The sequence below is a fragment of the Mus musculus genome, chromosome 1 (assembly GCF_000001635.26).
Source record: "Mus musculus strain C57BL/6J chromosome 1, GRCm38.p6 C57BL/6J".
Classification (NCBI taxonomy): domain Eukaryota; kingdom Metazoa; phylum Chordata; class Mammalia; order Rodentia; family Muridae; genus Mus; species Mus musculus.
In genome coordinates, this window is record NC_000067.6 from 120,245,092 (window position 1) to 120,271,300 (window position 26,209).

Below are 26,209 nucleotides of genomic sequence, written 5' to 3' on the forward strand. Positions count from 1 at the left end.
TTGCTGAACTGGTTTCAGGTCCCAGTGAGAGACCCTGTCTCAAGAAATAAGGTGGAAAGTGGCTGAAAAAGACACGAGACATTGTGCTGGCACTCGTGCGCGCGCGCGCATGCACACACACACACACACACACACACATACACACACACACACACACACACACAGTGCTTTCCTTACAAGGCTGTAGCAATAAGTAGACCAGAAGGAGGGCTGGGCACATCTACACTCATGGGTGGATAGAAGCTTCTACTCTCAAGTTGCTGAGGCAGGAGAATAAGGCAGACAATAAGGCTGGGGAAGGCTTTGTGCAAAACCTTACAAAATTAGCATATAAACATTGGCAAAGAAAGCTTGAGAAACCTTTGCCTTGGCATTAAAACAGATCATTTAGCATAGGTGTAGGTGTTTGTCAGTCTGTGTGTGTGTGTGTGTGTGTGTGTGTGTGTGTGTGTGTGTGTGTGTACATTTGTGTATATGAGTCTTGACATGTGTGGATATCAGGGGACAGCTTCTCTACTATGTTTCAAACATCGCTTCTTTGCGGATTTCCTGCATCCTTTGTGGGTATGGCCACACCCAAGGACAAGGCCTGCCACTGGTCTGAAGGCCATGGGGAGGCTGAGAAGTTGCCACTGCCTGTGTGTTTGGTGGACGTAAGAGGTTGAGTCTGGCCTCTAGCTGTGCCTCTGATGTGGGATCTATTTATAGACTGAAGGCACGGAGGGAGAGAATATCTGATTGCAGCTGTTGGGCCTAGGTCTGTAGCCTGCACTACTCACCTCCCTGCCAAGCTACAGACAAAACAGCACTGTGCCTGGGGTGATCCTGTCCCCTCTGGGCCTCTACCCAGGCTGCTTGTCCCCTCATACTTCCCAGCAGAGCCAAAAACATGGGCTGCAATTCTGGCTCTGATGTACCGCCAACCCGCCAGCTCCTGCCAGCTCCTGGGTATGCAGGAATGAGGATAGTCATGCAGACAATGGCCCCAGCCTTTTCTCATGGGTTTTGACAATCCTTCAGATTCTAAGCAGCCAGGGATGGCCTGCAGGAATCCTCAGAGTGCAGTTATCCTTCCAAAATACAATACATGAGAAAAAACACCCGGAACCCACGATTACCCCCAGCTTCCAGGGATGCCCCTATGTGATCTTTGGGTGTGTGTCCACACTCTGAGGATGAAGCCCAGAGCTTTGCACATACTAAGGCTCGAATTCATTCTATTACCAAGCTGCACCCTCTGCCCACTTACTTTTCTTAACCTTTATGTGGGGGGAGGGAGATGTCGTAGGGCGGTGTTATAGCGTGGGTGGGCTGAGAGGGTGTGCACATCGCCATAGGTCAGAGAACAACCTTGATGTTGGTCCTCACCTACCACCTCTTTTGAGGTGTTCCTGTGCACAGCAGTTGTTTAGTGTGCACAGCAGGCTAGGTGCTCTCCACGCTCTCATCTGGGCCACTCATCTAGCTGCAGGAACACTGGGATTACACACACACCCCAGCCGCTGGCTTTAATATAGGTTCTGGGAATCTAAACCCAGTTCTCTATGCTGGCACTATAAGCTCTCTATCTGCTGAGCCATCTCCCCCATTCTGTTTTGTTTTAATTTCAAAAAGAGGTCTTACGTAGCACAGGCTGTCCTTGAACTCAGTTTGTAGCTAAGGATGACCTTTAACCCCTAACCCTCCTGCCTCTACTTGCTGAGTGCTGGGATTAGAGATGTGGCCATCATACCTGGTTTATGCAGTGATGGAGATTGGACCCAGGATCTCCCACTCATGTTGGGCAAGCACTGTATCAGACATCCACAACAACATCCCCAGCACCCCATGTTTGATAGAATGTCTATCTATCCTCGGATTCCTCTCTCATGGTTAGGACTGTGTTAGCTATTTGCTTCTGACAGACAGTCCCTGCCTAGACCCAGGTCCTGCTAACCTGCTGCTCACAAGTCCCCCATGTCCACAACACATGCGTAAAACGCTGACCCACAAGAACAAGAGATGACCTTGATCTTGTCAGCCCAGAAACCAGAAGTTCACGCACTGAGCAGAAGTGGAAAGCGGTATGGCCACTCTGGAAGGAGGTGTGTCTGATGGGTCCTCCTAAAGTTAGGCAGAGAGTTTCCCACTGCTCCAGCCATTCTGCTTCTGAGATCAATGAAAACACATCCATGCGAAACACATATTAGCAGTACTCGTAATAGCGAAAAGCAGGCATAACTCATGCCTATGAGCTGACTGTTAAATGAACAGAGGCCATCCCAGGAGTAGAGCACTGCTCAACTGTAAAGAGGAACTATGCACTAATTCCTGCTCCTGCATGGTGACCCTTGCCATAGTATGCTTGCCAGCTGGAGTAGCACATGCCTACAGGCCAAGCATCTGAAAGGCTTAAGGGGAAGAACTTTGAGTTCAAAGCCAGCCTGGGCTACTTGCTAAGGCCTGGGTCAAACAAACAAATGAAAGCAGATGCTTAGGAGTCAGGCAGTGGGAAGGGCCATGCATCCTATGACTCCATCAGTGTGAAGACACCACGAGTAAGCAGATCTGCAGATAGAAATCGGATTAGTGGTGGCAGGCGGAGGAGGGGGGGCTTCAGGGAAAGTGGAGAGTGAGCTCACCAGCACCAGGTTTCTTTTTGCAGTGACACAAATATTACAAAATTGACTGTGGTGACAGCCGCACAGTTGAAGATATGCAAAAAAAATAAACATATGTAAATTGGGCGCATGCAAAATATATGCTCGAGCGGTGGCTCAGCGTTTTAAAGCATGCACTGCGTTTGAAGAGTTACAAGTTTGGTTCCTAGCACCCACAATGTGTGGCCCACAGCCTGTAAGTTCAACTCAAAGAGCATCTGATACCTCTGACCTCACGGGCGCTACACTCATGTGCATGCACCCACACACAGACACTTAGTTAGAAATAAAAATAAAGTAAGTTTGTTTTTATATGCTTGTTCAGCATATCTAACGACTCTGGGTTTAATCCCAGGCATTACACATACAAGTTTTGTTTTTGTTTTTAAAGAAACTGGGCTTCTAAAGGCTATTATTTCTGTAACTGAAGAGCAAGCATGCTTTGGGGTTGAGCCTGGATTCTGTGACTCACTTGACTCTGCACCCCAAGGCTGTTTCTTCGTCTTCTACCTAGTGGAGCCCTCCAAGCCCCGTGACCTGCAGAGAAGCCAAGCTTATGCAACAGCCACTGTTAGCTGTTGGAGAGGAGCCACCGTCTGGTCCCTGGACTCAACAACGCCCTTGGCTCTCAACATCCCTGGTCCTGGAGGGCCCTGGGGCTTGTTTCGCCTCTGATGAGTCCATCATTCCAGGGCTGTGTGGAGAGATCTGTGTGGGAGTCTCTGGGGGCACCCCCTCCCCACTCCCAGAGTGGCCTGGTGTTAGGACAGTTGTGCTCCAGGTGGGAGGGACCACTCTGCTATTCACTGGAAGGTCTGGGGTTTAAATAAGGACATGCAGCTGGATAGGGCACAGCTGCAAATCTTCCAGGAGGTTGTGCATCTCATTCCTCCCACTGCTGTGAATCTTGTTTGTCCCCTCTGAAACTCACACTGAAATCTAGCCCCACTAAGGGGCACAAAGAGGAGGGACATTTAAGAGGTGGATTAAAGGGGCTGAAGGGGAATGCTCAGTTGACAGTACCTTGCAAGCATGAGGCTCTAAGTCTGATATACAAGACCCATGTAGAAAAGCCAGCCATGGTGGTGCTCATCTTGTAACCCCACAGCCGGGGAGGAGGATCACTGGGGCTCCCTGGGCATCTAACATAGCCACATCAGTAAGTCCCAGGCCAGTGAGACAGATACGGGGACCTGATGAGATGACTGAGTGGTCTTAGATCTCAAGTAGTCTCTATGTCTAGAAATGACCCAAGATGGACTATAGAAGGATTTCTGGCAGAGAGATAAAAGTCAGCATTCCACAAGAACTTGTGAAACAGGTCCATGTTCCCCTAACAGGAGATATTTCTCCTTGCCTCTGGCAGGAGCATGTGGCTCTCCATTGACATATACCTGTGCCTGTATATCAAAACCCACATTGCTCTCTAGGTTCCCCCAGTCCCTACCCACAAGTACCTACTATATATTCCCAAGCTCCCACACTAGCCTCCTGGCCTTTCTCACCTCCTCCACTACCCTAAACTGTGGGCCCCGCTCCAGCTCATGGGCTTCCCTCCCCAGGCTGCTCATCCTTCTTATAACTCAAATGGTTTTTCCGCCCTGTGCTCTTTCATGGACAGCCCTGGCCACAGCCAATCTGCTTCTTTCTGCCCCTGCTCTGGACTTTTCCAGGTGCCTCTGCATATTATCTCTCTTATTGACTACAAAACCTTTCCCTACAAACCCAACGGAGCTAAATGAGAAGGAAGGAAGGGCCAAGCTAGAAAGATTCAGTCTCACTTAGAAGGGGGAATAATATAGTCATAGGAGGCAGATGGAGGGAGGGAGCTGAGAGGGTGGGGATTGGGAGGGGGATGGGTGGCTCAGGATCAGGTGTGGGGAAGCACAGTAGAGATGGTCATGAAAATGAATGGAAACCTGAACTGGGATGAGGAAGTGGGGGGGGGTCATCTCCAGGATGAAATAGAGACCTGGGATAAGGGAGGTGTCCAAGAATCAATGGGGGTAACCTTAGCTGTGACTCATACTGAGGATATGGAACCTGAAGAGGCCGCCTCCTGTAGTCAGACAGGAGTCCCAATAGAGCAATAGAGACACCAACCCACCCACAAAACTTTCAACCCAAAACTTATCCCGTCTACAAGAAATTCAGACACAGGGGATAGGGCAGAGACTGAAGGAACGACCAACCAATAAATAACCAGCCCAACTTGAGACTCATCCTGAGGGCAAGCACCACTTGTCTGACACAATTAATGATATTCTTTATGATTGTAGATAAGAGCATGTTGTCCTCTGAGAGGCTCCGCCCAGCAGCTGACTCAGACAGATGCAGACACCCACAGTCAAACAGTGGATGGAGCTTGGGGACTCTTATAGAAGAATAGGAAGAAAGGTTGAGGGCGCCAAAGGGATAGGAACTCTACAGAGTCAACTAACCTGGACCTTTGGGGTTCTGAGAGTCTGAACCACCAACCAAAGTACATACACGGGCTGGACCTAGGCCTCCCCATACATATGTAGCAGATGTGCAGCCTGATCTTCATGTGGGTCCTAAACAACTGGAGCAGGGACTTTCCCAAAAGCTGTTGCCTGTCTGTGGGATGTGTTCTTCTAGTTGGGCTGTCAGTGGGAAAAGAAGTGCCTAGCCTCAAAGAGACTTGATGTGCTGGGCAGGGGGTGGGTGGGTGGGGACACCCCCTCACAGGGGAAGGGGAGAAGGAATGGGGAAAGGATTGTAGGAGAGGGTAGCTGGGGGGGGGGGCAGTGAGGGATGTAAGATGAATAAGTAAAAAAAAATACATACATAAATAAGATAAAATTAAAAAGAAAGCCCTTCCCCTACTGGAGCAGCTACTGGGGCAGTTTCCTTGCTGCGCCCCTGTGCATATAGGCACATACAAGTGAGTGGGTAAAGGCACATGCCACCAAGTTTGACAACCTGAGGTCTATTCCTAGGACCCAGTGGAAGAAGGAGAGAACTGACTCCTGCAAGTTCACTTCGTCTAAACCCAGCCTCTTCCCTACACGGGGACCATGACACTTCACAGTAAAGGCTCAGCTCTGTGCCCCACCCTCCCCAAGACAGGGTTTCCCTGTATGGTCCTGGCTGGTCATAAAGATATGCACTACAACATCCAGTCTTTAGGATTCTTAAGTTTACTCTCTCCATTCCACTCCTTTTGTCTAGGGTTTAAAAAACAAACAACAACAAAACCCTCCATTTTGTGTCTTGTAAAGCACAAATAGATTTCCGAATCAATAGAGCACATTTTCTAAATATGTGCTCTGAGATAATGGCCTGAAGGCACACATGCATTTCACCCCAAGCCAGCTTAATGGGGTGAGGAGTAGGGTGGGGGTGTGGCTGAGTCAGAAGAGTGCTTGCCTAGCAAGCAGGAAGCCCTGGGTTTGACCCCTTTGCCCCCTGCATTCAGTAAACTGGAAGTGGCGATGCATGCCTATAATCTCAAAGGCAAAAGGACCAGAACTGTGAGGCCATCCTCACCTACAGAGTGAGTTTGAGGCCAGCCTGGATTCTATGAGACCTTGTCTAAAGGAAAACAGAGATGGCCAAAGGGAAGCAGAGGCTGGGAGGAAGTGGCGCTTGGGGTGGTGGCACAATAGGAAGATGGGCAGGGCATCAGCAAGTTTAGAAGTGGAGCCTGGGTGCCTGCCAGTGACAGTCCTTAAGCCATGACAACCCCAGGAACACTGCTTCCTTTTGCTCCTCTTCCTCTGATTTCTAGCACCCAGGAGCCCAAGGGTGACACTCTCCCCAGTGGGGTGGGCCTTTCTAGACCAACCAAGACCATGGCCCACTGACTTGCCCACAGGCCAATTTGATGGAGGTAAATTCTCAATTGAGGCTTTCTCTTCCAAAATGACTCTAGCTTGTGTCAAGCTGACTTAAGACTATCGCACATACCTAGCATGCATGGTGCCCTCTGCCTGCTCACTAAGTATCACATACACCAAGCAAGGTCATCCCAGCACTCTGAAAGTGGAGGCAGGGGAATCTTAGAAGTTCAAGATCACCCTCAGTGTTTTGGCTAGCAAGACATTCTCCCAGACACGTGCACCCTCAGACCCTGACATCACTATCACATCACACAATTTGTGGTTCGGGACCACTACCCCAGGCCTGTTTTATGTGATTTCTTAGAGGAAAGAAATAACTTAAAATCATCGATAACAGGTTTCACATGATTTGGGGAGGAAATCCCAACTTACTCCATGAATATGCTACCTACTCATAAATATTCATAAAATGTCTTTAAAACCCATAAGAACCTACTAGGCTGTTTCCTGCCTTGGAGCAGTCTACTCAACTCTCTCTTCAGTGTTAGTTTTGCTTAGCTTTACCCAATAAACTTCTGCTTAAGCTGTCTCCTGACTGAATTCTTTTCTTCTTGACAGTATCAGTACCGATACTGTCAACTTTTGGCAGGACCTAGAATCATTTAGGAGACAAACTTCTGGATACGTGGAAGGGAGTTTCTAGATTAGACTGAAGTAGGATGACCTACCCTAAATGTGAAGGGCCAGGCGCATGGGCTAGGCCTGGAATCAATTAAAAGAAGAAAATGGAGTATGCACCAGCATCTGTTTCACACTCCTGCTGCCGTGACTTCCCCCACCATGATGACCTGCACCCTCAGACTGTGAGCCAGCACAAGCCCTCCCTCCCTGAAGCTGCTTCCCTTAGGGGTTTGAGCAAGGTCACTGATAATGATTCATAGCAGGAGTGAGGAGAGGGGGGTGGAGGGTGTGGTGGCATTTCAGCCAAATCAAACCTGATGGTGTTCGCTTCTGCGGGGCAGGTAGGTCACCAGGCCCACAGCAGTCTTGGGAACAAGTGTGAGGAGTGTAGTATTGCAAAGTCACAAAGGCTGGATGACCAGGATGTTAACACACAGCCTGGCTGGAAGCAGGTTCTTGAAGGACTGAGCATTTCGGCTGAAGAACCCAGATGGCCACCTCCCATCCGTTCAAGTTTCACTTCTTCAACTCAACAGAGAAAGTCAGAATGGCTGCTCATTAGGGCAGCTCAGTTCAACTCGTAGCCATTAAACTTGGCATGGTGGTCAGTGCGGACTGGGAGAGGGGAGAGGAGGCCCTGTCATCAGCACTAAGGCTGGGACATGAGCCAACCCCTACATCTTCTTCACTCTCCATACATTCTCCATGCATCACTTTACACAGTGATTCATGTGCAGAGCGCCCCCTGTGGTTGGGCAGTGCAAAACAACATTTAGTCTTGCCATGTCTCCTCAGAGGACTCTCCTCAGGTATTCCTTGAATCCCCACTGTGTGCACAGGGGAAACAAGATACTAGGTCCAAGAGATCTTAGGAGATGGGCTGGCTCTAAAATACAGCTGGAAGAAAAAAAACAAAAACAAAAACAAAAACAAAAAACCAAAACCCTCTGTATTAGTTTCTTTTCTTGTTTCTGTGATTGAAATACCCTAACAAAACAACTTTGGGGGGGAGGGTTTATTGTGGCTCATCGTTCAAGATTAAGTCTACCATGGCATGGATGGGGTGGTAGTAAGAGAGGAGGGTGGTCACATGGCATCCACAGTCAGGAGAGGGATGAAGGCTGAGGCTCAGCCCACTTTCTCCTTTGTTAGGACTAGATCTTATAGAATCTAGCTCCCTCAAAGGCAGGCCCAGAGGCTAATATATAATATACTCACAATATAATTTTAATATAATAGGTGTGTCCACAGTCTTGTCTTCTAGGCGATTCTAGACTTTATAAAGTTCATAATCCATATTCCACCATCATAGACTTCAATGAGAGCCTAACCAGGCACCATGAGAGCCGGGAGGGCCAGCTTAGCTGTGCACAGAGACCTCCAGAAGGAGGCCTGTGAGTCAGCCAGCTCTTGAATGGCTGTTAATCCAGTTAGGCTGGAGGTCATGGAAAAACAACACCCAGGCCTACATCCTCAGCACCTGAAGTGAGGTGACCCATTGCTTCCTGGAAGACTGGAGCGGCAAAGCCAGGAGTCCGTGCGTCCTGAAGGCTGTGGCTGTCCCTCCCCTTGCCATGGGGAGGGATTTGAAAAATCAGAAAAAACAAAAGTTTGGCCCAGCTTTGTTCCTGGACTGGGAAGCGTGGGGGTACAGAAAAGGCAGAGGTGGCCAAGACACACAAAGACAGCTCCAGGCCTTCCTCCTGAGACTCAAACTTGTGACATCACTTCTCGTTCTGTCTAGTTAGGAGTTTCTTTTCCAGAAAGCCTTTGGGGGAGCCTCCCCTGCCGGACACTTCCTCTGGACTCTTAAGGACACTGAACTTGGTCTCCACATCCTCACCAGCTGTTCTGGGAGGACCAGATCACAGATCTGACCGATCCCCAACTCCTGCCATGCCAGAGCAGGCTCTTTCCCAGGACTCAAAAGACTAACCCCAGGTTTCCTCCTGTCCCAGGGCAGAGGGGCTCCTTGGGCTCCGTGACTCGCTCTGCCCACTTCACCAACTGGCTCACTTGTGGGTCCCTGCATGAAGTAGAGGTTACCTTTGGATCATATGTGTGTCTCCATCACTTAGCCCAGAGCCTGGCATCCAGTCGGTGCTCAATTAATATTTGTTTGAATAATATTACTTCTGATTTCTATGCCAAGGTCAGGGTGTGCTTGTGTGTCTTAACTGTTCTCCTAGAACCTAGCTGGGGCCCTGCATCCCAGTGGTAATTAAATAAGACAAACCTAATCTCTCTCCTCTCTCTTTCCTTCCCTTCCTCTCTGCCCCCTCTCCCTCCCTTCCTCTTCCTTCCTCCTCTCCCTCCCCTTCTTCTCCCTCAGGATCATGTTTGGTTTTTTGTTTTTTGTTTTTTTGAATTAATCTTTTTTTGCCTGCAAATCTTCTTCCCTCCATCTAACAAAACTCAAGGCCTGATCGAGTGGCTTTTCTCTTGCTGTAAAGCCCACTGGCTTGGCCGGGCGTGGTGACACACATCTTCCATCTGAATACTCAGGAGCCAAAGGCAGACAGATCTCTTTTGAGTTCAAGGCCAGCCTAGTCTACACAGTGAGGTCTAGGAAAGCCAGGGCTATGTAAAGAGACCCTGTCTCAAAAAACAGACAGACAGACAGACAGACAAAAACAATCAAACACAGGGGAGCAGAAGACACCAAGTAAAAGCAGCTTGGGGAGGAAAGGGTTTCCTTGGTAATAAATACTTCCAGATCATAACCCATCCCAGAGGTTCTGGAAGTCACCAGCCCCCATCATTATTTTCCTTATTTTTCTACAAATGGCCAGAAGTTTTATGGACAGAGTCACTAAACTACTTGCTCCTCACAGGAGATGCATCAGGCTGATTTCTAGATTGACTTATAGGATGTGGTCCAGGTAATCCAACAGAGGCCATCTCATGCTAGAGAGGCCAGGAAACCAGGAGTTGCTCACTGTACTGGTTGGGTATCTCACAGTTTCAAACTGTCCTTATGAGTCTGGAGATTCCTGGAGAACCACTGGGCTTTAGTCTACAATGGAAACCCAAAGGTTTTAGCATCAGTAGGGGTGGGGAAGGGTGGGGGTGATGAGGGGTGGGTAGAGGGGGTATGCTGCAGCAGCAGGATAGATGAGCTTGTCAGCAAGACTGAGGGCAGCAGGCAAAAAGCAGGGGTCTCCTCCATGTCCTTTTATCTGGGCTGCTACCAGAAGGTGCCACCCACATTTAGGGTGGGTCTTCTTGACTCAAATAAGTCTGACACAGCTTTAATCCCAGCACTTTAAGAGACAGGCAGCCAGATTGCTGTGAGACTGAAGACAACCTGGTCTACATAGTAAGTTCTCTGCTAACCAGGACCATATTATGAGAACCTGTCTCAAAAACAAAACCAATATAAAGTCCCTCACAGCAGTGCCCAGCAACTTTTATAACTATCTGGTCCCAAGTTTAGTCATGTTTATAACTAAGATTAGCAATTACGAGGTCCAACAGAAGGCCCAGCTGATGGGGCTAAGGAGATGGCTCAATCGGTAAAGTGGTTGCCTAGAAAGTATAAAGAACTCGAACTCCCCCACACCCACACAAAAATCGGAGCATGGTGGCATGCACTTGTGATCCCAGTGCTGGGGAGGCAGAGACAGGATGGTCTCTGAGTCAGTTGGTGAGATCCTGAAGGTGACACCTAATGTCACCCTCTGGGTCCACATGAAACCCCCCAACACACACATGTGAGCACACGTTAGGAGCATACAGACATACATATACACAGACTCAGTATATACATGTGAGCACACATACACACATGAGTACACACATATGCATACACTTTAAAAAAGGAGGAAGAAGAGAAGGCTCCCAGTTCCTCTTTAAGATAAAAATAGACATTTTTGTCCTCTGATCCCTTAGGCTCTCTGTCACAGGGATGGACCAAGTATACAGTGCCATGCACCTTCCCTTAGAGTGCCCTTCCCACGTGTTTATGGCGACATTAAACCTAATATCCTCTGATATGAACTTACAACCTTCAGGCTGGTGGAGGGAATAATAATGTCTATAAAATCGTTCTGGGCTGGGAAGATGGATCAGGGGTAAAGAGCATGCCATGAAAGTACCCCTAGCACCCATATACATGCCAGATAGGAGTGGTAGCCTGCCCGTAATCCCAGAGACTGAGACAGAGGATCTCTGGGTAAGACTAGCAAAATTTGGGAGCAGTTGTTTCTAGTGACAGTCTCTGCCTCAATATATATGTCAGAGAGTGATCGAGAAAGACCTCTGGCCTTCACATGAACGTGTCTATATGTGAGTTCACATGTGTGAACATACAGACACACAAGTGACACACACACAAGTCCTGCTCGTTATATGGACCTTGATTTATGGTGGCGTGGCAGCCAGCAAATCCACTGTAAATTGATGATGCTGTGAGTTTAAAATTCCTGGGAAACATCCAAATTCACAATTTGAAGAACGGTTTCCACTGAACAATGTTGGTGTTGTACCTCCCCTAAAGTTGAAAGATCCTGTGTCAAGCCATCATTAAACAGGGGATTGCCCACACAGCCTGAATGAAAATTACACCCTTGCTGTGCAAAAAGAAGAGATTCCCAGGGACAACGCCTTCTCCCTCTTTCTGACACATGACTTCCCTAAGTAGTAATCCAAGGTTTCCTTGGGGGCATAAGGCTACTGAGGGAGGCAGCCAGCATGTCTCTCTGTAAGTGTCTGGTCCCTGAACAACCCAAATCCTCAGGGTCGAATGAGAAGAGATTAGAAGACAAGGGCAGATCTCACTGTGCAGCAATACATGACTTTGGATGTGTGTTGGGATATGACCTACAGAGGATGCTTCTACTTTATGCATCATAAACTAAGGCCCAGACAGGCAAAGGGAGCACCTCTCGGTCCCAGAGCTGGCTCTGCCTTAATCTAGTCTCAGCATCCAACTGACATCTTGGGTGGCAAGGGCAGAGGCTCTGTATGTGGGTGCTACAGATGTCACCTGGCCAGCACCAGGTTCTAGATTTAAGTCTGTTTCCTTCCTGTGTCCTTTATCTTCTCTCTGAGCTGTTGGGAACAATTTCCCAGTCCCTCTTCTTGCTGTTCCTTTAGAGTGTGGCTGTCCTCCATCCTGGGTCTTAAGTAGGCGTTCACTTAGACCCAGGCCTTTGTTCCTTCCTAGGCTCAGAGACCACAGTCTCTTTCCTTGCCCAACCCGTGTCTACCTCCCAAGGTGAGGTGAGAGAAAAGAGGCTACCAGTCTGAAATTAGCATGTAAAATGTAGTGGCAGATCTGGAGATGGAGGCTGATTGGTAGAGAGCTTATGGAGTATACAGGAAGCCCTGAGTTATATCCCTAGAACCATACAAACATCGTGGTAGTGTGTATTTGTCATTTCCATATTTGGGCGGTAGAGGCAGGAGAATGAGAAGTTCCAAATTGTCCTTAGTTACATGATGAGGTTGAGACCAGCTTGGGCTACAGCAGGCTCTGCCCCAAACAAAATAAAAGCTAATGACATCAAACATGTCCTAAGTGGCACACTTCTGTTTTCTCTGTGGGCATCTCCCCTATCAGATGGACTCTTACAAACATTTTGCTGTTACGTTTCTTGCAATACTACCTGGGATTGTTATTTAGACATCATAAAAATCATTATTTTTTTTTAAAAGGATGGCAGTTTTGTGCCTGCCGAAGAGGAAACAAAGTCCATGCACATAAGCCAGGCCTCCCCCCACACACACTCACTCACACACACACACACACACACACACACACACACACACACACTCACTCTCTCTCACACACACACCCACAGACACACTCACACACACACACACTCACACACACACTCACACACACACACAGAGACACACACACACTCACAGACACACACACACACACTCACACACACACACTCTCACACACACAGACACACACACACACAGACACACTCACACATACACACACACAGACACACACACTCATGCACACAAGTTTGATCTGTTAGAAAACAGCATTTTCTCTCCACATCACTTTGCAGAATAAAAGCAAATGAATAATTGATAGAGCTTTTACAAACATCTAGCTTTTCAAATCCTTCTAGAAAAATCCAGTTCGATTACTCGCAGCCGGCAGTTCTGTGTAAAATTTATAATTCCCGACGGGCCCACATTCCTCAGAAATACATCATGAACATTAATTTTTTTTTAAAGCAACACACACTAAAACCCACGAAGCCGCTGCTTTCTCTGTGTGTGCAAACCAGAGCCCTGCACTCTGAAGAGGCTCTTGTGTTTACTGCCTGAACGCCCTCCCTGAGAAGGTGGCCCTGAAATACACACAGCAGACAATCAATCTCCTGCTTTATTTTGACAAGATCTTATTCTACTGTGCTCCTTGCTGCCAGGCTGAGGCTGTGCAACTCTCAGGGAAACACTGCTCTCTCTGGGCTCTGGTAAAATCTGCAGACCTTCAAAGAACAGCACTCTCAAGTGGACCAGAGGATGGCGTACTAGTAAGTGAATCTGGTAGCTGCCCTGGAGCCCCAACAGACTTACCAGCAACAGGTGACTGCGCCATCTGGCCTCAGGGGAGGTCTGAAGTTTTAGAATGCCCAGACAACCCCGCTGCAAGTCGCCTCTTCTGACTAAAGTCTCCACCTTCGGCAGTCTGACTGGGGTTTTTCAGAATTGGGACGGCCACGGGCCCTTCTAGGGCGTGGGTAACTGGGACACCTCCCCTCTCAGTTTGCCCACCTACAGCTGGCCACAGGGACTGGCCCCTGGAGAGGTGGCTGATGTTCGGTTAGAGAGTGCCCTGAGAGAGCAATTCTGCGGGAGACTTCCTGTTTGGGGAGGAAACCTCACTGAAGTAATTAGTGGCTCAGACTGCAGAGTCTTTGGTACAGGAATTGAGGCAGGATGGCAAGCTGAAGCCAGGATGCATAAAATGAATAAATGTCATGGAGAGGTTGGGCAGAGACACTGAGACCCTTGGAGGTACAAAGCCAGCATTATGGTAACAGAAAGTAGCGAATGATCAATTTCTAGGAGGGTAATTCATTGCAATCACCATGGCTGTTACAGGCTTCTCGAGAATTCTCTCAGCAGTTTGTGCTGATAGGGGGATCTTCTTTGTCACCACATGCCAGACAGTGCCTATAGCAGAAGATGATGGACAGACCGCTCTATTATCATTTCACTGGAAATGGTAGATAAGGGCACACGCCCACTCGCTGCTGGCTGCTGACTGCTGGGTTCCAAGGCTTTGAGGGCAGCCCAGAGTTCAGGAACGGTGCTGTCTGGGCTTGTGTATGGGCATATCTGACTGTCTTCAGCGTGTCAGAACTAGCAAACTTGCAGCCCAGTGAAGTCTGTTGCTAAGCACACACGTCCCAGTCTGTGGCTTTATAAGGACCAGCAACTAGAGCAGGTCCATATTGCTCTGACTGGCAGTCCTCTTATGTCTGTCCCTAACAGTAAAGCCTCTTGGGGGTAGGGCTAGATTCTGGAATCACATGGAGTCCAGTGCAGGCCAATACAGAGACTGGTTTTGTTTTCTCTTTCTTCATGCCCTGACCTGTGACTCTCTTGCTCTTGGCCTGCTCTTTCCATCTGAGTTTGAATATACTCCTGACCCACCCAAATCCCACTTCCTTGGAAATACAATTCCCTGTTGTCGGCATCTATCAGCTCCTGTAGTCCTGGACAACATTTACCCACTCTGAATCAACAAGTAAGGCTAGGTTAGCAGTTGGTTGCCCTAAATATGAACTTGAGTTTAACCGCATGCTAACAGTGTGACCTTGGGAAGGCTTCTTTCCTACTCTGAGGGTCTCACTTAGACCAGGTTGGTCTTAAAGAAAGACCTTGAACCCTTGATCCTTCAGCCCCTGCCTCCCCAGTACTTGGGATTACAGGGATACTCTACTATGTCCAGTTTATGTGGGTCTTTGGTTGGAGCCCAGGACTTCATACATAATAAGCAAGACTTTGGACTTTGCCTACATCCCCAGTGTTCCCTATTTTGACCATTAAGTAAAACAGTGACTATGGAAGCCCTTAAAGACACAGGTTACTCAGTGTTTGCCTGTTGTCTGAATCTGCTCTCTGTTGCTGGGGTACCATGTGATCCCTGGACAGTATCAGCTGAGGATAGAAACCTGTGCATCACCCCTAGTCCCTCATTCTGAGCTGTGCTCCCTTGATGCTGGAAGATGCCTGCGGAGGCAGTGGGGTTCAAGGAGGACTCTCCATCACCAGTGAGCCCCAGAGTCACCCAAAGCTCTGAGCAGCAGGATTTGGGACAGAATTCCTGACTCAGTACAGGAGCCCTTTAGCCTACTGTGTCCCAGACAAGGTTGCTGGGTGATCTCCAGGTCCCCTTAGAGTAGCAGTTCTGAGAGGAAGGGACACTTCCCCAGGAAAAGACACCTGCTGGGTGAAGTGGAAAGGAGCTAACATACTCTCTCTGTAGTTCCTTAGGGTTCTACCTGCTCCCATTGGGGCTTTGCTCGGGGAAAACAGAGGTGCATTAAGGTGTCCATCTCTAGCCACAGAGCCTGGATCTCTAGGAGTAAGGCTTTCCAGAATACCACCCCCAGCCCAATCAAAACTCTTGATGTCTGGGCTCCAGTTGCTTCCTCCCCTTCTAGCTCTGACCAGTCAGGAGCCATCCCTCTAAGGACCATCCGAGGGACTCATGTCATCTTTTACATTGGCTCAGTCTTCGTGGGGGCACTGGTTTGCTGGACACAACCACTGCTTCCAGTTTGCTTCTGACCCTTGCACAGGCAAGGCTGGTCACCCAGACAACCGAGCACTGGCTCCTTGTCATATCCCACACTGTTCAGGTCAACTCCACCAGGAGGGTCTGGGTCACAGCCACCTAGAACAAGTTTGCCCTCAGAGACATCCAACCTCACTGTTGGGGTTCTGCCTCCTCCATAAGCCTGCCGGGAAGAATGACAAACCTCCACCCCACAGGTAACAGGCGTCTATAGTATGGGGAGGTGGTCACTGTGGAAGGCCTGCTCACCAGCCTCAAGAAGGCTTTGCTCTCTTCACAAGTGCTGGGATAACCCACTCCACCCTTCACTGATCTCATACTCCTCCACATCCATGCCATTGGCTAGTGTGATGCTCTTGGGACTGTCTCCTTGTTTGGACAAGCTTAATCTCCTAAACTGAGAACTAAAGAGGTACAAAACAAGCAATCAGAGCTGGAGAGCAGTTCAGTGTAAGAGCGCTTGCCCAGAATGCTCTAACCCTGTGTTTAGTTCCCAGCATGGAAATTAATGTATAAGCACCAGGCTGCTGGCATGAAGCGGAAGACAGACCTGACTACGGAACGGTGATATCCATAGTTGCTCCTGTGGGTGACCAAGGTGACAGGTAAAGATGTGTTGTTTGGGAGGGCTAACTCTTCTGGTGGAGGGCTTTTACACTGTAGGGGCAACTGGGCAGAGGTCTACTCAAAACATTGCTCTGGGGGGCCAGGCACATGGAAGAGAGGCCTTTCTTTACTTGTACTTGGTAATACAGAGGTTTCAGATGAGTTTGGAAGTGGAACAGCTGGGTAGTACTGCCAACTGTGCTGGTCTGAGTGCCTGGCACCTAGTGAGCGCTCTGCAACTGTTACTTGGACGAGGAAGCACGATTTGGACAGACCTAGAGTGAGTGGCAAGGAGTCTCTGGTTTGGGATTGAAAGAAGAGACTGAAGGCTAGTCGGCCCTTGGAAAAGTCATGTGGTTGGGAGGATCACACCATTGCTTGGGCCAGGCTCGGGTGTGTGGGGAAGCTAACCGCTCAGGAATGAGGACTGTCATTTCAGGTGGGATGGCATCAGTGCACAGCAGGCCAAGGACAGGAAGGGGGTGAGCTGAAGCTCTCTGTCAGAGGCTGGGTGGGACAGATTATAGGCCCAGTTTGGGGGTCAACTAGAAGATATGATTTCCTGACTTTATACTTGCATATCATGTGAGAAGCCCCCCTCATAACCTTAACAACCTCACAGATTAAAATGGGGTTTCATGGGTGGGGCAAGAGAAGGAAACAAACACTGCTAAGATGGGTCAATGGTTAAAGCACAAGCCCTGGTGACCTGCTGACCTGGTGACCTGTAAAGACACAAGAGGACCACAAAGTCTCCCGAGTTGTCCTCTGACCTCTACCCAAGAACCATGGCATGTACATGTCTTCACACACTACAAAACAGAGGCACACACTCATCCCTTCACAGACGAAAGGAGCCAACACAGGTTCTAAATTGGCAAACTCCTTCCTTTTAAATCCAGAGGCCCATTCCTGGTCCAGACACTAGAGGGAAATTTCATAGAGTACTTAAAGTACCCACCTCCTGCCTGCCCAACCCAGCAAGTCCTAACCACTCTGCAGGGTAGGGAAGGCAGCAAGAGGCAGATCCAGTTTCAGTTGGAAGGCAGAGAACCCAAGTCCCAGAAGACCTTCCACCCTTGCCTCAGCCTATTAAGGTTTCAGTTTGCAGACAGCAGAAAGCAGAGAAAGACTCTTTCCTGTCCTGGAGGTAGGTGCCCAGACTCTCAACAAGGGTTGCTGGGGCCTGGAGCTGTGGCCAGCCCTGTCACAGAGAAGGGGATGTCAGACTCCACTCTGGGCTTTGATGGTCTTCTCTCCATGAGCCTGGAAGGTCCAATCAGATTCATACTCAAATCTGACATAGGGAAATAACTCAGTTGATAAAACTACTTGCCTTGCAAGCTTGAGGACCTGAGTCCAATCCCCAGAACCCATATGAAAAAGCTGAGGATGGCGGTGCACACTTGTAATCACAAACCCGGGGAAGCAGGCAATCCCTGGGGCTCACAGGCCAGCCAGCCAAGCTGAACTGGCAAGACCCAGAGCAGTGAGAGAGCAAGGAGCAAGAAGAATGACAGCTGAGGTTGATGTCTGGTCTTCCCGCTCATGTGAAAACACACTTGCACACCTGCACACACCCTGACATAGACATAAACTCAAACACATGGCATTAATACTCAAACCCTTGGGAGCAGAGTGAGGAACCTGATACTTAACAAACTCTGACAACTTGGAGCTCTGTATAATGAATGCCCGTGGGTAGCACTCTCTCTGTTTTATGAGGATACAGTGCCTAAGGGCCCAGGAAAGGCTTACCAATTGCAGAGCCAAGTCCAGAGATCCAGAAGTGTTGGCTGAGATTCAGACTCGCTGCTTGCTGGCTACAAAGCCAGACTCTCCTACCTGTCTCATCCCACCCACTGCGAAGGTGTGTGGCTTTGGACTTCGATCAAGAACTTTCACTTTTTAACACCTTGAAACCCTGCCCAATACTCTGTCTCTGAAGAGGCTAAGGAAGGAAGAATCCTGAAACAAGGACAGAAGACAGGCTGGGCCAGGAATCCATCTATCTGGTGTCTTCAGACTGGAGAGATCCAAGCTTAACCAGATCAGGCCTGGAAGACCTCAGGAGGCTTCAGGTAATCTGATCCAACTCTAGATGATCAGGTGGGCCATCCTGAGCTCCCAGCTGACTCCGAGGCCACTAGCCTCCCATGTTTCCCATCCCCACCCTTTCCCTCATGACATTGCTTGCCCCTTTCCGTCTCTTCATCCGTGGAACACTGGGTTAAGCATTTGTTTCCTGTCAACCCCTTTGCAGACCACTGGTGACAGAGATGAGCAAGGCAGACAGACACACTGCCGGGCCCTCCACGTGCTCCTGGCCGACTCAGTTGGTTGCCCAGGAGGACTGGACATCTGTGTTTCTAACAGCCCTTGCAGGGCTGGGGAGAGAGTTGAGTCAGTGAAGTGCTTTCTGGGCCAGCCCAAGGAGCTACGATTGGGTGTCTAGAACTCAGGTCAAAAGCTAGTGCACTCATGCACAGTTGTAATGGCAGAGTTGGGGAGGCGGAGACCGGAGGATTCCCAGGGCTTGCTGGCCAGACAGATTAGCCAACTGGTGAGCTCCAGGTTCAGGGAGTGAGCCCATCTCTCAAAATGTACAAAGCAATAAAGGAAGACACCCAACATCCACCTCTGGCCTCCACATGGACAGACAGACTACACACACCAGCCCTTGGGGTGACTTAAGAGGGCATGCTCTTTCCTCTTGTGGGCATTGTTCTCGCCCAGCACTGCGTTCATGGTGCTGTCCAGACAGCCTGAGGATCTGACCTCCTTTACCTGATAGAAGCCCTCTTTGTTGGGAAAGTTTAACAACTTCTATAATTTGCTACCTGTGTCCTTGCAAAACACCGGGGATTTGGAAGGCTCAGAATTCCCCTGAATAACAGAACAGACTCTCCTGGCTGCCAGGATTAGTTGGACTAATGTGCACAGAGCCCCTACTTGCACCCAGGCACATATAAGTGTCGGAGAAATGTTAGCTGCTAATTATATCATAGCAGCACTCTGCCGGACAGACATGCCTCCCTAGGGCATTTCACAAACCCCCACTTCTGGAGCCTGTTTTGGAAGTGGCTCTGAACACTTGTTTGGCTTCTTGGTCCCCCCCACCGCCCCTCATCCCCGACCTCCACCAGCGCAAACTGCCTCTTGACCCAAACAGCCTAAGCCACAACCTCCACTGTATCTATCTAGAGTGACCAAAGTTACCACTACACTCCTGCCGGTAACCTACTCCCAGATTTCAGTGGACAGGAAGAACTTTCCAGGCTAAGGTTCCGCGGACAGAGGCGGGCACTAGGCAGATCTGCCTATTGGGTACTAGGCACTCTCTCCCCCGAAACCCGCTGAGCAAAAAACGAAGAGCACGTGGGACCCTGGTAGTTCAGGACTGCCCCGGAGGGTGGCTCACAAGTGAAACCCGGGCTCCAGACGCCCGCTTTCCCTGGTCTGTGGGCACCCCGCTGAGATCTTCTATCTCCAGCCTCACGTGGCTTGGTTCTAGGAGACAAGGTTTCCCGACCTGTAGTGACTGCTCAGGGTGCGTCACAGCAGGCATGCTACAAGGGTCCTAGGGACCATGCACAGCCTAAAGCACGCGAGCGTGCCGGGGCAGGGTCACTCACCTCGGCAGCCGGCCGCTTGGAGGAGCCTTGGCAGCTGCAGGTCGCGGGAGGAGGCGGTGGCTCGGCCTCAGGCTCCTCCTCTCCTTGAGTCCCGCCCGCCCGTGGGGCCGGACCTGGCGGGGTAGTGGCTGCCCGCCAGCTTGTAGCCGTTTATCCAGCAGTGCCACCCCTTCTAGTCTCAATCGCTGTCTCCGCCCTGCACTACAAGTGGAGGAAGCCACCAGCCACCAACCCTCCACCAGCCGTTCCCCTAGGGAGTCTCAGAGCCTGTCTTGTCACTTCCTGATCTGCCCACAGTCAGCAGAACCCACCACCATGGACGAGGAGGAACAGGGAGCGGGAAGACGGGGTGACCTCTGCGTGCCTCCCCCTTTCTAAGAACTCTTAAAATCCAAGGGCAGTTTTTGATCAAGGTCAAAGTGGTCATTTAGGCAGCAGGCTAGGGCTGCACAGGTGGGTGACAAGCGGGTGTGAGTTTAGCAAACCCCTCCTGTCTCCAACAAGGGTGCACAGGTTTGTAACCAGACCGGGGTGACTGTAGCTGGATCACATCTGTCTCCTCAGAAATGATTTTTGACCTGCTCTCAGAAGTCTTCAGGTTTCAATGCCCCGTTGGTTTTGTGGTGGTCCATCCTGGCTCTCTGGGAACTACTGGCTAAGCTAGAACCCCTACACACACCTCTGAGTTCTAAGATACCACCCTGTCCTGATAAAGGTATCCCCTGCCCTGGGACACTGCCCACTGCTATTCCCTGCCCCAGTTCGCCCTGCTTTGTCGCACAGCAACCCACTAGGGCACAGCATAATGATGTCACTTCAGACTTACGTTATGGCCTTTCCTACCTGATACCGATGGCCCTAGGGGCATTAGCTTCATGCTCAGTTTATGGGAAATGGGAGTGTGGTTTTCCTGACTCACAGGAATGAGACTTTCTAGACTTCCTAGAGCAGAAGTCCATTAACTCCTACTAAGGAGCTTTGACTTTTACAGTGCGTTCAGGAGGGTGAGGAACCTATGAAGGTGTTTATATATGTGCACGCATGTGTTGGGGGATGGGAGCATGCACACATGAGCATGTATGCATGAGGGCCACAGATCAATGTTAGGTCTTCTCTTCACTTGGATCTCCACTTTATTTTTTATTTTCCCTAGCAGAACCTGGAGCTCACTGGTTCGGCTAGGCTAGGCTTGCTGGTGAGCCCTGGGTAGTCCTGTCTCCTTTGCCCAGTGCTGGGATCACAGTCATGGAGTGCTGCCTTTTTTACATGGGTGTGGGTGACCGGAACTTAGATCCTCCAGCTTGCTTGGCAATGCTTTGCCAACTGAGCATCTCCTGGGCTCCTTGTTTTGTTTTGTTTTGGAAACAGCGCCTCCCTAAGAGGCCCAGACTGGCCTTGAACTTTTAGCAGTTAAGGGCCACAGCGCCTGCCCTGCAGGGATTGCAGGTGTGAAGCTTCAAGGCTCAGCTGGAAGTTACATTGAGGAATTCTAAGAATCTTGTTTTCTGGGAAGCCTCGGGGTATCTGGAAACAAGATTTTGAGAGGCCAGAAGTAAGAAGGCTGGGCCTCAGGGATGGCCCTAAAGTATCCAGGAAGAACCAGCAAGATGGCTCAAGGAGTAAAGGCAGTTGCCAACAAGCCTGAGTTCAGCCCCCAACCCCCAGGACCATAAAGTGAAAAGTTGTCCTCTGACCTCCATATGTGTACTGTTCAAGCTTGTGCACACACACAATAAATGATTTTTTTTTCTTAAAGGTACAGTGGGTTGAAGAAGCAGAGTTCTGTGCTCTTTGAGGAATGAAATGCTGCTCTTAAGGGTTTCCCTGCTCTCCCAGTAACCCAGAGCTCCCACAAGCATCCTGAACTTCCTCTCGGCTAGGGGCTTCCTCCACCAGCTCTCTATTTTGTCTGCTTCAGTGCCTAGATCCTTTCTAGCCTCCTTCAAGGGGCCCACTGTCCAAACATGTACCAGCAAACACATTTCTGAGTTCCTGTGGTCATTCTTAAAGGTACTCTATCCATTTTAGCTATAATGCCCCAAGGTGCTACACAGGGTAGGTTTCAGGGCAGGCAAAATTCGAGGGATGGCCCCTGTCTTGAGCAGACAAGAACCAGAGTCTAGAACAGTATGTTTGCTCAGCATGCTGCCTACACACAGTGCTTGGCCTTGAAAAACTGTCTGGGGAAGTGAGGAGAAGGCTCAGCCAGTAAAGTACTTACTTGTCTTACAACCATGAGGACCTGGGTTTGGTCCATAAAAAAGCCAGGCATGATGGCACAAGCTTGGAATCCCAGTAGTAGGAAGGCAGATGGGCAAATCACTGACCAACCTACTTGGTGAGTTCTAGGCCAGTGAGAGACCTTGCCTCAAGAAGGAAGGTAGATGGTACCTTGTGGAACTGCACTGAAGGCCTGACCTCTACATATACATGCACACATTTATCTACACACACACACACACACACACACACACACACACACACACACACGTGCATGAACACATACACAAAGCTTCTGTCAGTGAGGGGTTCTGGCTACTCTGCTCTCCTGTGTACCCAGCTGCACTGGAATGTGGCAGATACAGCAGAGGCCACACATACAGTATCTGTACATTCAGTTGCCAAGCAGTCTATTTCCAGAGACCTTGAGGTAGCTCTTTTACGTAAAGATAAGGCTAGCGCTTTGGCTAAGAGGACAAGAGCATCCAGGAAGAAAACTCAGATTCATCTTCTACTTGGCCCAGCAAGGAATGGGACATTGTTTGCTTTTCTATCTTGGATTGATCCCCCACTTATAGATGAGGACAGAACACATCTGTCTCTGTGTACAAAATAAATGTTCTACTTGCCTATTAAAACTAGATGGCCACAGGAAGCCACCGTGTTTTCTGGCTGCCATGATCAAGAGCCCGGCCACTTGAATCTGGTCCTGTCTGGCTGAGGCCCGGGGAACATCCTATTGTCCAGCTGTGCCAACTAAGCCAGGCACCATGAGACTCCCCCAAGCTTTGGCAGTGTGGGGTGTGTGGGTGGGTGGGGGTTGTTCTCTTCTATATAGGAGATAAGCTGCACTTGGTGAGGGTGACCCAGAAAAGTGAGGAATCCTTTGCTATTAACATAACCCAGTGGGTAAAAGGCCATCTCAGATGTACCCAGAGAACCGAGACAGGCAGGTGAGGGGGCAGGAGGATAGCCCTTGAGGCTAGCTGGTCTTGGAATCAAAGGTATATCGTTCCTGTTGTGACCTAGTATGGTATATCACTCTGTATTGTAAGGTGTGGCTTATGAGACACTGGGAGCCACCTTGAGTATTTCCCAAATCCCCTGCACCTTGATTGCTGCCCCACTATAGAATAAGGTTACCTCTTTCTATTCCTCTACTGAAGTAGAACTTTTTTTTTTAATTGAAGTGAACTTTATTTTAGATAAAGTCTCATGTATCTCAAGCTGGCCTTGATACTCCACAGTGTCTGGTTTCAAACCCAAGGACTACATATTTTACATATCAAAGCAGACCTAGCCTCCAGTTTCTACCAGCATCCCTCAGTCCCTACATGGTATACCCTGCCCCCAACCCAGCATACCCTGCCCCAAACCCTGAACTTTCCAGTCCAGCGGCTGAACAGTCCTTTGCCCAGATGCTCTTCCCTATACAATCCAGACATCTTGGTCTCCCTTCACCTCTCTGTGCTCTCCCTTCCTCTCTATTTCCTTCCCCACTCCCCCACTTCCCCATCATGGCGACTCTCCTGGCCTCAATCCGTGGGGCCAATGAACTTGCCTGAAAACAGCTTCCCAAAAAACCTGCCTTTAATAAAATATAATCTGGCTTGAATCGGCTCATTTCACCTGTGGTGGAGAAATAACCTATCACCTGATACCAAAATTTTCATGTGCAATCAACAGTCCCTGCTTGTGGCTAAACTTGAAATGTGCTACACCCATATGGAGGCCAGGGAGATAGTTCAGCAGGTAAGCTGCCAAACTTGCTAACCTGAGTCAGCCCCAGAACCCATGATTCCTATAAATTGTACACACACAAACACACACACACACACACACACACACACACACACACACACGACTTAGTCTATTCCTGAATTTCTGAAAATATGGAGAAAAGACTTCAGCCTTCAGACACTCAATACCCGTCAAAGCTTCAGGGGAAATACTTAGAGCGTCCTCTTCTCTGAGAGCAGCTGCCATATAGCTGACCTTTCTTCCTTCTTTACCTGATGGCAAGGACGTGGGGCCATGCTCCTGACAATGCTATCCCTATTATATTATTAGCTCAGTTGGCAAGCTTTTCTCTGTGAGCCATGCCTTTGGGTCAGGCTCACTCTATCAGCAAACAATTTACTGGTGACCCCTTTCTCCTTTCCCGTAATCCAGAAAGAATGAGGTGGGCTGGGGAGAGAACTGGGTAAGAAAAGTTCTCGAGGTGCAAGCACGAAGATCAGAATTAGATTCCCCCAAAACTCTCCTCCTAGGCACACACACCCAAAACCAGATAGATGCAGGGCTATGCCCAGCTCCAGGGAGGCAGTAACCAATAATTTCTGGGACTGCTGACCAGCCAGCCTAGCTAATCCAGTGAACTCCAGGCCAAGTGAGAGCCTCTTAAAAAAAGTAAGGCAGAGGTTGACATTTCTTACACACACACACACACACACACACACGCACACACACCAGGCATCATGAATCTATACATGCACAAGAAGAGAGTGCACACTTGCTTGGAGGAAGCATACCTTCGTGGACTTCTGGGGTTTCTGAGAAAGGAACCCTAGCACCTGGAATCAGTCCATGCAGATGGAGTCTGGAATCAGGGCAGAGTTGCTTCCTGTGTCTTCTATGCCCTGCTTCCTCCCTGCCCCACAGACTCCAGCTCACCAGGTCTAGAGTCGGCCGCACTGCCTTTCTTCTCTGGTGACTTTCCACAGCCCTCTGAGGGGATGGTGGGGCAAGAGCCCTGCTGCCTGTGGGCCTCTGCAGCCATTTCTTCTGAAGCTGGGTGGCTGGAGCTCACTGCAACGATTGAGCAGTGGTAAACAGTGTAAGCCAAATTCCAGACAAGCAGGTCACAGCCCCGCCCTGGACCTGGTGGGATGGGGGTGGAGTGGGGTGCCGGTCGGTCATTGACCTCAGGTCATCCCCAAGCACACCGAGGTCAAAGGTGGACACAGAGCCTCTAGTGTGAAGGTTGGGATTCCCCCTGCCCAACCTCTCCTTCTCTACTTCCTGAGACTTGGCCTTGCAAAAGGAGGGGGAGAGAAGGGCAGTGGTGGACATTTGCGCCACTTTGAGAACTCAGCAAAATGAGTAGATTGGAGCTGGATGTAGTGACACACGCCTTTAGAGCTAGGATTAGCTCTACGTGGCGGAAGCAGGCAGCTCTCTGTGAATTCAAGGCCAGCCACTATTACACAGTGAGACCTTGTCTGTCAAAACAAAACAGACAAAAAAGAATGGACCCAAGGCTGATGAGAAAACTCAGAAGGTGACTACTGTGTAGTCAAAATCTGACAACCAGAGTTCCATCTCTGAGACCAACTCCCTTCAAGTTGTCCTCTGACTTCCACATGTGCATCCCCACACATCTACTCAATCAATCAATCAATCAATCAATCAATCAAGGTAATAAAATGTTAATGTAATAAAAATTTAAGAAGAAAAGAACAGACCAGACCCAACAGAGTGACTCACCATCATAAGTTGAGATGTGGCATACCAGGTTCTCCTTAACCCTGGGTCACCTTTAACCTCTCCTTCCCAGGTGGAGGGCCCCAGTAAGCAGTGGCCCCCTCGCCTTGGGAGAGTCCTTTAGCTCAAGGTCTGAGATAGAGTGTGAGGCCTCTCGGGGTGGTGCATGCTGAATAACTGGAGGGAGATAACACTCTCCGGACACCACACCACAAACCCCACCCTGCCTAGGGATGGCTCAGCAGCTGTCCCCAGCCTCTTAACAAGGTGGCAGCTCCATGCTCCAACTCCCTACAATCACCTAGCTATTTGGTAAGTATGTGGCATAGCAGGTAAGTCACCAAGAGTGGTTCTGCCTGGTGCCAC

At 49.5% G+C, this 26,209-nt stretch overlaps 1 protein-coding gene across 5 annotated transcripts in view; it reads right to left on the bottom strand.

Annotated features, from left to right (window-relative positions):
- Steap3 (STEAP family member 3) overlaps nt 1-25,990 on the bottom strand; it is a 44,668-nt gene extending 18,678 nt beyond the window's left edge. The window contains exons 1-2 of one of the 5 annotated variants that reach the window (XM_006529845.3): nt 25,847-25,990; nt 25,034-25,168 (exon numbers count right to left, since the gene is read on the bottom strand). In XM_006529845.3, coding sequence (XP_006529908.1) covers nt 25,034-25,139 — 106 coding nt within the window. In that variant the 5' untranslated portion in view covers nt 25,140-25,168; nt 25,847-25,990. Of the gene's footprint in view, nt 1-13,669; nt 13,788-20,140; nt 20,196-24,891; nt 25,180-25,846 lie in introns of those variants that run through there. The other 4 variants (NM_001085409.2, NM_001379354.1, NM_133186.4 and 1 more) reach the window with 4 other exon arrangements.
- Between the last annotated feature and the right edge of the window lie 219 nt (nt 25,991-26,209).